Source organism: Amblyomma maculatum, chromosome 4, assembly GCF_055883805.1.
Source record: "Amblyomma maculatum isolate TAMU_Amacu chromosome 4, ASM5588380v1, whole genome shotgun sequence".
Lineage (NCBI taxonomy): Eukaryota > Metazoa > Arthropoda > Arachnida > Ixodida > Ixodidae > Amblyomma > Amblyomma maculatum.
This window is the reverse complement of record NC_139347.1, coordinates 20,318,576-20,332,597: the sequence shown is the minus strand read 5'-3', so window position 1 is coordinate 20,332,597 and position 14,022 is coordinate 20,318,576. Positions and strand designations below refer to the sequence as shown.

The 14,022-nt window shown below is 46.6% G+C and overlaps 1 protein-coding gene across 1 annotated transcript in view; it reads left to right on the top strand.

Moving 5' to 3' along the window:
* Window positions 1–2,309: 2,309 nt before the first annotated feature.
* The window catches only part of LOC146190459 (ubiquitin-like modifier-activating enzyme 1), a 48,036-nt gene continuing 36,323 nt past the window's right edge, over window positions 2,310–14,022 (top strand). Inside the window, 7 exon segments of the mRNA XM_084600164.1 lie at window positions 2,310–2,363; window positions 3,211–3,510; window positions 5,325–5,398; window positions 7,115–7,283; window positions 8,657–8,791; window positions 12,214–12,320; window positions 12,874–12,964. Coding sequence (XP_084456290.1) covers window positions 2,310–2,363; window positions 3,211–3,510; window positions 5,325–5,398; window positions 7,115–7,283; window positions 8,657–8,791; window positions 12,214–12,320; window positions 12,874–12,964 — 930 coding nt within the window.

The window sequence follows — 14,022 nt, the reverse complement described above, 5'->3', positions numbered from 1 at the left end:
TAAGCTCGAGCGCTCGTGCACCAGAAAACTACCCCATCAATAGAGCGAGGCAGCAGCGCCACGTCATCGGTTCCTCCGCGGACTGACCAGCCAGGCCTACCGGGCCTGCCTCAATAAACGGAGGCGCCTGCAGCCATCGAGCCGCTTTCCTCATTAGTCACTCAAAGCGTGAATTACAAAGTAACGCCCAAACCTGTCGGTAAAAGACGGCAGCTTACGACAGACAGCGAGACAATGGAAGTGGTTGTAGAATGCATCTACTTAGGACGGGTAGCGACGTGCCGCAAATGCGGGCAACGAAAGTGAGGGAGCTAGAAGAATATCGATGGGAGTAAGCGCATTTGGCAGGTACTCTCAGACAATGGATGGCGGTCTACCAGTATTCCTCACGAAAAAGGTATCTACCAACTGTATATCGCGAGTAGTCACCTATGGGCCAGGAACGCGGAGGCTAATGAAAATTATTCCACTTAAATCGTCCTCCGTTTGAATTGAGCCCCGTTTCTTTGCAAGCTGTAAAAAGGGAAGTATAGGTGTAACCTATACAGGAAGACAGCAATACGGATTACAGAACGTACGTGAGTTAGTGTTGAAAGAGGTGAGCGTGGGCAGCGCATGTAACACGAAGGTAAGCAATAGTCCTTAATGGTAACGAAGTGGATGCCAAGAGAGGTCAAGCATGGGAAGAATGTCAAGGTCAGATGGGCGGATGAAACTACGAAGATTGCTGGGATAAGTTGGCCGCAGCTGGCACAGAATAAGGTTCACTACAGGGATGTGAGGCCGAAGCGGTGGCCTTGTGGCAAAGTATCATCCTGGCATTCGGGAAGTACTCGGTTCAATCCCCAGTGCATGCCTTTGGCCATTCACCGGTTTTCTTATCGGTACAAGATTTCACCCGGTCCGTAGCTCAGCCCTTCAGAGTTGATTGAAACACGTTATTGGCAGCTCTGAGTCATGCACTTGTGCTTTTGACGTCTGTGCGGGCATCTGGCCCCACCACAGTGACGGCGGCCGAGGCGGGTGCTGGTTTGTCTTTGGCATCTGCCATAAAGCTTTGATCTGAGGCCTAAGTTAAACTCTCCGAGCTTTGCCCAGAGCACAGCGACGACTGCGTTGTCGAGAGACAGCGGAAGGACCCAGCCGATGCAGCTGGCTGGGCGGATGGCAAATGGAATTTCGGCGAGAGCCCTGAATCGAATGTCAGAATACTCTTTACAGTCCCATACGATATGGACCGCGGTCGCTGGACTTCGGCAGTAACGGCACATCTCTTTGTCGGGGTCCTTGTGGAATAATTTTTGTCTCAATGACGGGGTTAATGAAGCTTTCGTTGCAAGGCGGCGGACTAATGTCTGCGCGGCCCTCGATAACTCCTCCGGCATAGGGGGAATGGGGCGCGCCTGTTCCTCGGCGCGTTACTCTCTTCCATTGCGGAGGTGCTCGAGGGCCTAGTGACGTTGCTTCCTTGCGATTGCTTTGGAGGTGGAGGGCTCCAACGGGCAGGTTTTGGTACCCGCCATGGGGGAAAGTGCGTTCGGCGCGGTTGATACTTTGCATCTGCTGCTCGCGCCTCGCTGTTGGCCCACTCGTTGCCTTTAATGCCTGCGTGTGCTGACACCAAAAAATCGTCGCTCTAATGTCTTGCCTGAGATTTAGGTCGTCAAATGTCGCTAATAAATCACCGGTTATTTTAGGCTACGTTGAACAACTCGAGGTCACTCGTCTGCACACTTCATACGCGCGAGACGAGTCCGTGAAGAGATAGAGTCTGTGCTTGGATTCACATTTTGGAAAGGTTTGTAAAACCCACTGCTCAGCTTTTAAGATGCCTGGAAAAGTGCCTTGGGGCACTTCACTCTTCCCTCGATGGAAATCTATCCGTTGCGCACCAAAATGTTCCTTGAGCGGTAAAGCGCGCTGTGATACTTTTCTTAGCCCAATGTAGGACCAAAGACACATTTCCCAAACATTTCATTCCAGATGAGCCAGGGGAAAGTTTGTATATATTGCATCCCCATTGAGCCCCTTTTGGCTGTGGATCAAACCTCATACCTCCCACATGGGTGACAGATGATCGTATCACTGTTCTACTTCCTTGCTTCTACAGGGCGCGCCTCAACGATAGTTGTGAGATCTCATTCATTTCTCGACCACTAGCCCTCAGTTAAAGCCGACTATATTGGAGTGAGTTACTGAATTCACCTACTTTCTCCATTGCCATCAAGTTGTTGATGGGATTCTTCCTTACTGGTTTCTTCAGCTTCCTGTTCAACTTTAGACTAATTCAAGACCTTAATTATCACACTATGGTCACTGCATCGCGCTTCTCTGAGGACTTACACATCCTACATGATGTCTGGGTGAGCGTAGAGTATAATGTTCATTTCGTTCTTAGTCCCGCAATTGGGCCCTTCTACGTCCACCTCCTATTCTCCCATTGGTGGAAGAAGGTAGTTAGGATTCATAAATGTTTCTTTTCCGTAAACGTTTCTAGTAACTTCTAATTTCGCAGCATCAAAATCCGAACCTCGTTCCTTTTGAACACGAGGCGCATGCAAGACATATTTCTCCACGGCGTCTCTTCAAATTCACTCTTCAGTGCTGCCCCCCCCCAACCCCCCCCCCTTCTCATCAGTCCCCAACCTTAATGCGCATGCCCAAACTGCTCAAATCTGTAATTTGTAACACTGAATCTGTAATTTGTAACACTGCCTGCTCTTAAATGAAAATTCTTTAAGCTCTCACTAAGCTGCTGGATCATTTCGTAAGTTTAGATGGACGCAATTAGGACTCGACTGCCTTCAGTAGCGTATACTCTTCCCTTTTGCATGGGGTGTGAGTAATGTTTCATTGGGATTTGTTTATAAATGACTTACGTTTGCTATTTCACTCTTCTGTTCCTTCTTCTTTTCGCTGGCGTGACTTGTGGCAGAAAACGGTTAGCTACTGTTCTCGAGATTTCACCGCTAGCTTATTCTTTCTTTCCGTAGCTCCATTTTACAGCGGTGCCCGTTCGTTTATGACTACTGATAACACAGTTTAAGTTCAGATTTACTGTTTTCTTCTTCCAAGACAAAAACCTCTGTTAGGTTAATTTTTGAAAATAATATTACTCTTAGTAATTTAGTGAAACTCTTATTCCAAATATTCGGGGAGGCGCTGCGTACGCCGAAGTGAGAACGTGCGCCCCGCCTTGCGCGTGCACAGAACGAGGTGGACAAGAAGCAGCGGGGGCAGGCCGCAAGGAGGCCGCCATCTCTTCGCCGAAGCCGCGACTCCGGGGCTCCTGTCGCCGCCGCACCGCCGCCAGGCATTGCCGGAGGGAGCCCCAGCGCGAGTACACGAACTCCGTCGCCGGCCGGGTGGCAGAAGCGGGGCCCTGAGGCACCTAGCGTGAGTATGGCTTCGACAACCGACCCCAATAACCAGGAGGAGGAAGATCTGAGTCCGCCTACCAAGAGGGCCCGTACTGAAGATGGCCTCGATGCCTCTTCTGGAAACAAGGATGTGAGTACCAGTGCTCGCAGCGATTTGTCGTATTGCGGCGAAAGTACTAACGATTCAAAAACGCCATCGTACTGTTTGCTCCAGGTTTTATACACCGCGAGCAACACGTGTGTAACACATGTTGCTATACGTTAACCCTACTATATAGTCTAACAATGCCTCGACACCTCGTTCTTGCTAGCGTCAGCCCCGTGCCAGTTTCTGTGGGCTTATACTTCAGTCACGCACACGAAGGAATGCATAAACCACAGTTCTCTTAACTTCATTAAAAGCAGATACAAATAGAGAACAAATCGGCGAAATTTCTCTCGACAGGCTTCTGGCAGATGGTGCCGACCTATTTCCATGACGCTACGGCCATCTACCTCACTCCTAGCGGGAAATCAACAGCTGTAGCAAATGTCGATGCCCCCAACAGTAAAGGGAATATTCGCGCCTGTACGCCATCGACACGGTCGCCGCAGCATTAGAGGCGTTATGCACCGGAAACTACTACAAGTGACTCCCCCGGTGCATCCCCGCTTGGGGTTCGGAAATTGAGGGACATTGTGAACACGTTAATTAAGATGTCATTTCTCTGCGGCTTTTGCTTATATTCTCTGCGCACAAGTCCTTAATTTATTCACTTCTCATTTTCCTCCGAAGAGAGGCGCAGTTCATGGCATCAGGCGCTGTATGCTAGGTGAGCTACGCACAATGATGCTAGGCAATATCATTGTGACAGAAAAGCGAGTTGAAGAAAATGAAGCCGAGCGATCAGCTGAATATTGGCCTCAGCATGGCTTCTCACATTTGGGAGGTGAGGGTTTGGTTCCCAGTGCCACCCAGCGCTCACCGATTTTCCGATGGGTACAGGATTCTCCTGCCTATTGTTCGGCTTTTCTTGGGATGAAATGTCTAAAAAATTGCCCAGGGCTCTCTACATACCAGAAAAAAAAAAAAAAACACGACATTCGTGGCACTCTGCTGACAAGCTGCCCTTAGCGCTTTTAAAATCAGTTAATCGTTGTTTTCGCATAGAGATACCTTGCTGGAAAACTTACTTTTCGCCCCACCCCCCAGCGAAAGGCACAGCATATCTCTACCACCACACACCGGTTTAGGACACAGAGTACTTAAACATCTCAGACCCAAGCAGGCAACGAACTCTGTAGGCGGAAGGTGACTGATCAAGTTTTCATTAAAAAAAAATTGATGGCGCCTAAACTCGTTTAAGCCTGTATATGCGTAGCGAAAGCTACCAAGGGGATTGTTCCTTAAGTCCAACTCGAACGTTCTCGTCACCGATGCACTGGTTCAAACCGTACGGTGTTATCGGCGACTCAGCGCGTCTTCTTGCCGTCCTCCGAATCTTCTTGCCCAATTTGACCGGCTTCATTTTCTTCTGCCTCTTATTTCTCTTCCTGTCTCTTCCTTTGTCTTCTTCTTGGTGTCTTCCGAATCTTCTTGCGCCATTTAACCGGCCTCTTTTTCTTCTCCCTCTTCTTTCTTCCCTTCTTTTTCTTCTCCCATTCTTCTGTGGCCCAAAGCAACTAATTTCCATGGTTACGGCGAATGTGCAGTAGCGACTAGCGACGCGTACCCGAAATGCGCTGCTGACTAGCCTAGTGAAGCTTTCGCTACAAAACCAAGCTGCCAACGCCGACAGAGGCAGACGCCGTTAATCTCAGAGAGACTCTCTCGTGGCTACCCATGAAATACCCATATGTTTTCTTACAGACTACTAACTTTGTCAGCGTTTTATACTGTCATTGATCGCTCAAGCTGCAGGATGACGCCAGAGCGGATTGAAGTTCAGCACAACTTGTGTGCAGGGACAAGAGACCCAGTCCGGATCTTCGACAGGTGGCCAGCCCGAGATTGACGAGAGCCTTTACTCTCGGCAGCTGTAAGTTTTCTGGGGCTGAAGTACAGGCCTTCATTGTGGTAATATTGGCAGGCGGCAACGTTGGCTCATTGAAAGAAAGATAGAGAGTGTGCACAACCAAGCTTGGCGATGCAGAGGTGCTATAAAATATTTTGGCAATTTTTTCGAGATCATATAATTTGAAGGAGCTTTCAGATTGCGCACTTCCTGTGATCACTCAACCACGGTTTCAGCACGTAACATGCGCTGCTCTTACCCATTGAGCTATGGCGACCGTGGCTGCACATATTATCTACGAGGGGTATCATCAGCGTCGTCGCAGTTGTTGCAGGAACCACGCAACTGTGCGGAAATATCTTATATCTCGCAGATGACATCAGGTCAGTCAGATTCTTTAACGATCGTACTGGAGGGGAGCAGGAGTTCGAATATTATACTGATGTGTTGAAAAGTTCTGACCTAAATGCCGATTGGTCCTTGGTAACTCTCGAAAAGCTCAGCGCTGAGGACTCAACGATTCGGCATGCGAGCGGAAGGAGAGAAGAGGACTCAGTCTCTGATGCAGCACTTGTCGCTATTTTATTGCAATTTAATGTGCTGGAATAGGTGACAGTCTGGTACCACGACAAGAAGGCGACAAGTTTCTTGATTGCCGAAGAAAAGTGATTTCTGGGACGCGTTGCGTCATCTAATTATGTGTACGGAACCTAAGATGCCTTAGTTGTCAGTAATTATTGATTAGGCGAGCGCAGTGTCTCAGCCCACTGCACGTTCAGCTCGGATCAACACGCGGGAAATTAACAGGCTTTTCAGCAAACTGAGTGCCTACACGTTGAAGAACGCCGGGTGGTCTAAATTATTCCGGAGCCCACCACTAAGGTGTTCCTCGTATCCCGTTTGCCACTTTGGGAGGTTTAAATTTGCGATTTAACGTTTTTACAAACTGCTTTCCTGTGGTTCTAGTAAGGTGTTCTCTGAAAAGGATCTATGGATACGCCAGACAATTCACTGGACGAGTTTTTCTTTTTTATACCTTTTTTGCCTATTCGCGATGCGTCGGCGGTGGCTGGCTGCATATGACAAACAGGCTTTCTGCTGTACACAGAAGGTCATAGAGATAAGGACAGGAGGAAGGACTCTGCATTTTCCGCAAAACTGAGGACTGGACCGTATTAGCGGACTGTATTAGCGGAAACGAATAGCGGAAACGATACATTTTTGAGGCGCCTTCACTGCAAGGTGTTTGGGGTTTGGTGTTGGGGTCCAATAACAGCTGCGGTGGGAACCTCGGTGACCCGTTCTGTTGATAAGGAATGGGCCTTGCGTGCCCTCTTTATGTGTGGTCAATGACTGCGACATTTCTGTTCCGGGATTTCAACGCGCACTCGGTTACCAATGCAGAGTAGAGCTTAGCGTGAGGCGGGGGATAATATTACGTGGGAAAAGACGCGGCCACAGAGGCCATTGCTATCGCGCGATGCCGTCCGCAAGTTCTCATTAGCTATCTAGTGAGAAATTGCTAGAGGCAACTCGATGCCCATTGCGGCCGCCTACTTCGCTGCTGCCTGGGAGCCCGTCGGACAAGCTGTACTGTTTCGGGCAGCTGTGCCTGACGCTGAATTTTACAAATGTCTGCCGTAAAGTTATGGCTGCAAAGCAAAATGCGTGTCTCTTACTAACAATTTGGTTCGATCCTAGAATTGTGTGTCAGGAGCGCGCTTAACACATTTTCTGCAGCTACGTACTCGGGCGTGACGCGATGGTCCGGATGGCCCAGTCAGACGTACTCATATGTGGCATGGGGGGACTTGGAGTCGAGATCGCAAAAAACATCATCCTGGGCGGCGTCAAGTCTGTCACCCTCCACGACCAGGCCTTGTGCACCCTCGACGACCTCTCTTCGCAGGTTGGTCTTTTTGTTTTCTATCTTTGTATTTTGCACGCGTGTTTAAATCATTTGTTGCGCTGACCACCCAAATGCTACTAAGCAGGTTAGGTTACGGTTAAAGTAGTTACGGTTAAAGCTTTTCCTGTTAGCTTAATTAATATAGAAATTATACTAACTTGTAAGCTCAAGAATTTCGTTACCCTTGGTATGTTTGATATAATCGAAGGCCAAAAACTGATTTCCCTTACCACTCAGTGCAGTGGTATACCCACGCCGCGTATCGTGGCCTGTAGTGAGCAACTTTTTTTTTTTAAACGTTGTATTCTACTATAGGCCATTGAAAATGTAAATAACCATAAAAATATTCCTACAAATTATGATGATCATTATAAAAAGGCGTGCTACAAAGAAATCTCAAGAAAATTATGAATGGTGCTAGAACGAAGAACTCTCTGCTCATGACCTCGGTGACACGTACGGCTGGACTAGATGCGGGAACAGTACAGAGTGGCTAACGATGACTCCACGCCCAGTTTGGCCGTGCCCCCGATTAGAACTTTACTTTCGCTGTTTTCGTTGCTAAAACCATGACGTCATAAACATACGAAAACAAAACGTAATGAAGGTTACAAAGCACTGCGCCTTAGTAGCTCGTAGAGAGTGAGAATGCATGCCACTGAAGACGAAGCTTTTTCCCTCGCAGTGGAAAAAAAAAAACACCACCTCATCTTCTTTCCTAAGGTTAATTGGCTTTTGACGATTACTGAGTGTAAGAATCACTTAGTGAATAGATTTGAAAATTTCCTCGAAATCTTGGATTCCCGTTGTAACGGTTTTCGCATGCGCTAGCTATGTGTAAGCCATACGCTTGTTCCAAACGTGCTGGCTTTGATTCCTTTTATAAGATTCTACGTCATAACTAGCCCAAAATAAAGCCATTGACTTAGCTTAGCTAGCAGAAAGACCACCATGAAAACATTCCGTTGCCTTATGTTCTGTGGGTAGCTGACTAAGATGGATGGATGGCATCGCCCACCGGTGAGCCTCAAATTTGAGGCTCATCGATGGGCGATGCCATCCATCTTATTAATTCGTTTGCTCGTTATCTCAAATAAAGCAAAGGAGAGAGAGGGGGAGATGGCGAGAACGAAATTATGGTGGCCAATTAGTCATGGGGTGGGGAGAGTGGGGATTGGGTACAGCGTGTCGCTGTGATTGCTGGGTTGGTTAGAGCGAGCGGAGAGGTTTGCGGCAGGTCATACGGTGACTGATGGATTAGATCACCCCACTCGCTCACTCGGTCTGCTACGCTCTGTCCAGGAGAGCTCCAATGCTAACGCATGATGTATCTTATGAATCGCACTAATCCTATGTGCATTTATTTTTTCCAGTACTACCTGAGCGAGGCATCCTTGCGCCAAAACAGAGCAAAGGCTTCTGAGGCACCACTGGCACAGCTCAATGAATACGTGAGAGTGTCGGCTCACACGGAACCGCTAACAGAGGAATTCGTCAAGCAGTTCAGCGTGAGTGAATTTTATTTGTTTTCACTGAAAGCTGAAAGAGAACGTGCTGCGCGAATACGCGGAGGTTATTAAGCGTGAGCTATCCGGCCGTTGATAGCTCGGCTGGAAGATAATGGGCCTGTGAACTAGATATATTATATGCACTACCACATGCGGCGCATATGAGCTCAGTTCATGGTTACTGAAAAAAATGTAGGAAACGAACACCATATATTCATATTACGAGAATTTCCATTAGAAAATGTATACGAAGAATACACTGCACTCTAAACAGACTGTTAAAGAAGAGCAGTTTTGTCTGAAGGGCACTTGTACGAAAAAAAAAAAAGAAAACGGGTAGAAAGAAGTACGAACTACTTCCCCAGAATGCTTTAGGTTTCATGCGTCGCAATTAGGTACGTATTGTAAGAGGGCTTTAAAAACAGTATCGCCAACTCGGACTCACTTATCACAATGAAAGTGGTGCAGTTCAGATGCGCAGTAAAGCCATTGTAGAAGATATCGTAACCGATATCTGGCAGCTATAACACAAGAAGGATAAGAATATAGAGGGTCCCGAGCCACGTAGTCTCTTGAGACACTTCTGTGAAAGCGGTAACAAAAGAGCTGATGTAGACGTTACAAGTGCTTCACAATGCTACACTTTTCAGAAGGTAAACATTCTTCAATAGAAGTGTGCGAAGCCGGCATAGAGTAAACTAAAGATCATGTGGCACACAAAGTGGTTGTATTGACATAAACATTACATTTAATTATCAGGTATCTGAGCGAATTAAGGCCACCTAAACATCAAGGAATTATTGTTGAAGTGGTTGCATGCCTTTTTGAGATATCTGGTAGAGCTACGGACTCATACTCATTCTTCAAACTCATGAAATATAAAACTTCTGTGTAGAGAATCGTTCAGAGTAGACAGTTGTATTTTTAAGTTCAAAAAACGAATTTCTCCCACAACCTGCAGCTTGCTCTTTCCAGAACACAAAACTGTAGATTTGTTTCAGGTTTTTACATTCCTAAAAACAAGAGGAAATGCCATGGACTAACTTCTTGTCCGTTAGCTAAAAATAATAAAAATTCAGACGTGTTCGGCACGTGATAGGCACGCGGCGTTATACGAGGCTCGGTATGTGTGTCGACCACCTGGGCCTTGAATGTGCCATGACGTCTCGCAACGTATAAGGCTGTGCCTAATTTTCGCCTCCATAGAACTTTGTCCACCATCAGCGAGATTTTGTCTCCTGGCCACGGTCTGTGTGGCCAGAGACATTGAAACACTGTCGCAGTTGAAGTGCAGAAACAATCAAATTATTTTTTAATAGCGTAATATAGAACATTTGTCCGGCCTCGAGGACACTTCTGACATCTCCGAGGCCTTTGGGAACGGAAGGCCTTTAATTAAAGACTCGTAGTGCGCAGCCGTACTCAGCATAAAAGTCTCAGCTTTACAGCAGTGGGCTTTAGAGCTGAATGCGCCCGTCCGCAAACTTCGTAGACAAACGCATCGGCTTCCGAGCAGGATAATTATCGTTAAAGTAAAGACTCCAGAGTGAAAGCTGTAGCTCTTCCGTTTTCCATCTCCGTGTTTTCTCCAAACACTTGCCCACTGTAGCGGCCGGCATTGTGGTAACGTCTTCTCACACAGAGCTGCTATTATGGGCAGTAATTTGAGCGCCTGCAGCGAGCTGAACTCCGCATATACATATTTTTTTAAATAATTACGATTCTACCTTTGACCTTATTCGTTTCGTCATTATGCACAGTCGTGAAAAACGGAATTTTTAAAAGCATTTCTGAAGGATTGCTGAACAATTCAGTTTTAACGCCACTGCTCTTAAGGCTTCACTTTTACAGAAAATCCGGCGTTGGATTTCTCGGCGCCGGCGTTGAGCAAAAAATTACGGACATGCCTCCGGCAGGTGGTAGTTGGCAAGTGACACGGCCGAACACTGACCGGCCGACAGGTTATGTGACATCACGCGACCGCATGACATGACCTAGTACAAGAGCTGCCAATACATGCAGCTTCTTTGACATGAGGAGCTGAGATGTGGCTCAAACCCTTTTCGCAACACTGAATCCCTGCAGACACGCTGCCCCTGTGCCACGCAGACACACATGTGGTGCTTGATTAAAGCGGTGGGTAGCCTGTCACATAACGGGGTAGATTCGGATTGTGTACTTTTTGTATGTGAGAAAGCAGAGGCACACATTTAGAGATAGCGAATAAGCGATTAGCAATGAGCATCTAACGGAAGGATAATCCGCAAGAGGAGTCGCGAACGGGAGCCATTAAGGCTTTCGCGCCATACCTATGAAGGCGGCTCGGATGTGTTCATCAAATTTGTCGACAGCGTTGTGTGCACTGTGAATAAAAATTACAAGGGTTCAACGCTGCTGAACCAAATATTGAGCGAAAACATTAGCTGCTGGTGACCAAGCGTTCTCCTTCTTCTCTTTTTCTTCTTCCTCAGCCCATATATAAAATCCCGTTTTAACCAAGCCGTATGAACGTGCCTTAGTGGCCTATAGGGGTAACGTGAATGCCAGGGTCCTAGCAAGCTGATTCTGACATAACCGTCCCATGTGAAACGAGAGACCCAAGTTGGCGGCTCTTGCCGACCGCTTGGTTGGTCGCCTAGCTCTCACCCTAGTGTCATGTGGGGTGTGACGTCACAGCGTCACGTGGGTAAGACGTGGTATACCAGCCGCGCTACGCTGAGGGCTCGAAACCTAGAGTAGTATGGCTTTTGCAATAAAAATTGAACACTCTGATGAAGTTAATCACTACCTCTTTTCCATAGCCACCGTCGTAGCTCATACGTAGCTCCAGGACGTGAAACGTCACAATACAGGTCATATCATACCGTACCATACCATACCACTTGTCCTGCGTCGGTCTAGTGTTTTGTTTCAGTTTTGTGTTGTTACTTTATCCCTCAAATACCATACCGTACCATATCGTATACTTTATCCTACCATACCATAGCACGATGTACCACCTTAGCATAACATAGCATAACATACCATACACGGGCTTTTGAGTGAAGGGATGGTTCAGGAGGAGACTGAACTAACGAGTCGCCGAGGTTTGGGGCTCAGGCTGGATTGCTTTCGATCGTTTGCATTTTGTTGCTGCCGATATGCGGCTGCCGCAGTAGGAATTTGATCTCTTGGCGACTTCGTTATCAGACGCTGAACACGTTATTCACTGCCACGGCGGCTGGTGGTGCAATTGTCGGAGAGAAAAGAATAGATACGTGAACCTTTAACTCAAGAGGGAGGAATGAATACACACGTGAGCGTGCCTCTAAATTCGAGGGCATGTGTAGATCACCAAGCCCATTCCATGCTTACCCATTGCCCATCATTACGCCGGCTTATCAGCTCGAGCTACACACTATTATGCTCAAATTCCTTTACAGGTGCTAGTGCTGACGCAGACTCCGCTGGCAGTACAAGAGGACCTCGCGGAGTTCGCTCACAGGAACAACATCGCAGTCATAGTGGCCGACACCAGGGGACTCGCTGGGTACATGAAGTAGCCTTTGTCCTAGCGACACTTGGCAGAAACCGAAAGTGGCCTAGATCGATGAATTACCATTTTCTAATCGCAAGCAATAATGCTTCCACAGAAACTGTACATCTCAGTTAAAAAGGGTGCAAAATGGATGACAGTTGTCATCACCGGACATTTCGGCAACTACACTGTGACATCAACAGGTTAGATGTTTTGTAGAAACAAACGAAGCATTACGTGCCTTTTAAAATAACCCTCAAACCATCTATCAAAAGTTCGCTTTTGTAGCACACTAAAGGTGAAAAGAATAACAAAAACTAAACAAGGAGAAATAAATGAACCAGACGACCTATGACTACTCGGCATCCCCACCACGTCAAAGAGGTGGGAGAAACTCCCAAATATTCAGCACTGAATGATGCTTTTGCATCTGAAAGAAAAGACGTGCCTAGAGGTATAGTAAAGGTCCAGATGTGAGTGTTCAATATAGGCCCAAATATAGATAGGTTTGTCTTCTGCACTAGAATGCATGTGCCGCGGGGTCATTATTCTTTATGTACTACAGGCAGATATTCTGCGACTTCGGGGACAACTTCCGGGTTCTTGACACGAACGGAGAGCCGCCGCAGTCTGTTCTGATCGCTTCCATCACCAAGGTCAGTTCCAGATGCGTACTGTCACTCTTGCCAGTACGACTTCCGCTTTCGCTCCTTTACCTCCTAAAGGGATGAATAGTCGAGTAGTTATCTTTAGCGGTTCACTGAGCTTCCGGAAAATTTCTCCTAACGACCGAAGTGAAGTGGCTATTGCGCTCCGACTAAAATATGCTGAGGCCGAAAATGTATATAGTCTTTTCGTTTGCCGGTGCAGACAGCGTATAATTCATTCGCTTAAATATTGAAGTATTCCTTAGCAGCTCTTGCTATGCCAGCTCCCGTGGCATATTATGGTTCTATTATAGTCCAAAGTACAGAAAAGTTTCGAGACGAATAAAATGAATATTTAACTCAGTAGGGCCAAATTTTCTCTAAACATTAAGCGTATGGTAAATTGCTCCAATTTTGATCATTATGACGCAATATTACGGCTTCGACAAATATGCTTGAATGTACTAATATTGAATGATTATGTACTTTAGAAATAGTAACGTGGCTATTACCGCGTGGCAAAAGAAGCTGGCTAGAACTCCGCAGCATTGTCGTGCTACCTAGTTTATACATAAAAAAGATGGCAGGTTCAGTCAACACAAGGGACCTTTACGTCGGGACTAAAAATTTGCATTGATCAAGGACACAGGCCGCGCCTGTCGTTATAGAGAAATTTAGCCCTCGAACGGAATACGTATCAAGACTGCTGAAAATTTTATATTCGGGTCGAATATGTTTACATCTTCAAGGAAAGCTCAACGTCCAGCCCTGTTTTGAATACGCCTTCTTTTCATTACTGTGACTGAGCGAAAATTTTCGGAACACTGTTAATCGTATTTTAGTTATATAAATGTTAGAATCGAGGTTAAAATAATTGCTTGAAAGTATTACTAAATACGGTTAATTCAAAATTTGGCGCTTTTTCTCAAAATATATCTTGTTATCTGCCGCACCAGAAATGTTTGTGCTATTTGCCTTCTATTGATAATTCGCCGTAGGTTATTTGCCTTTTGAGGTGATTTTTTGTTTGTTTTTGCCCTGCACGTTTTTGTTTTCCTCCTGACTCA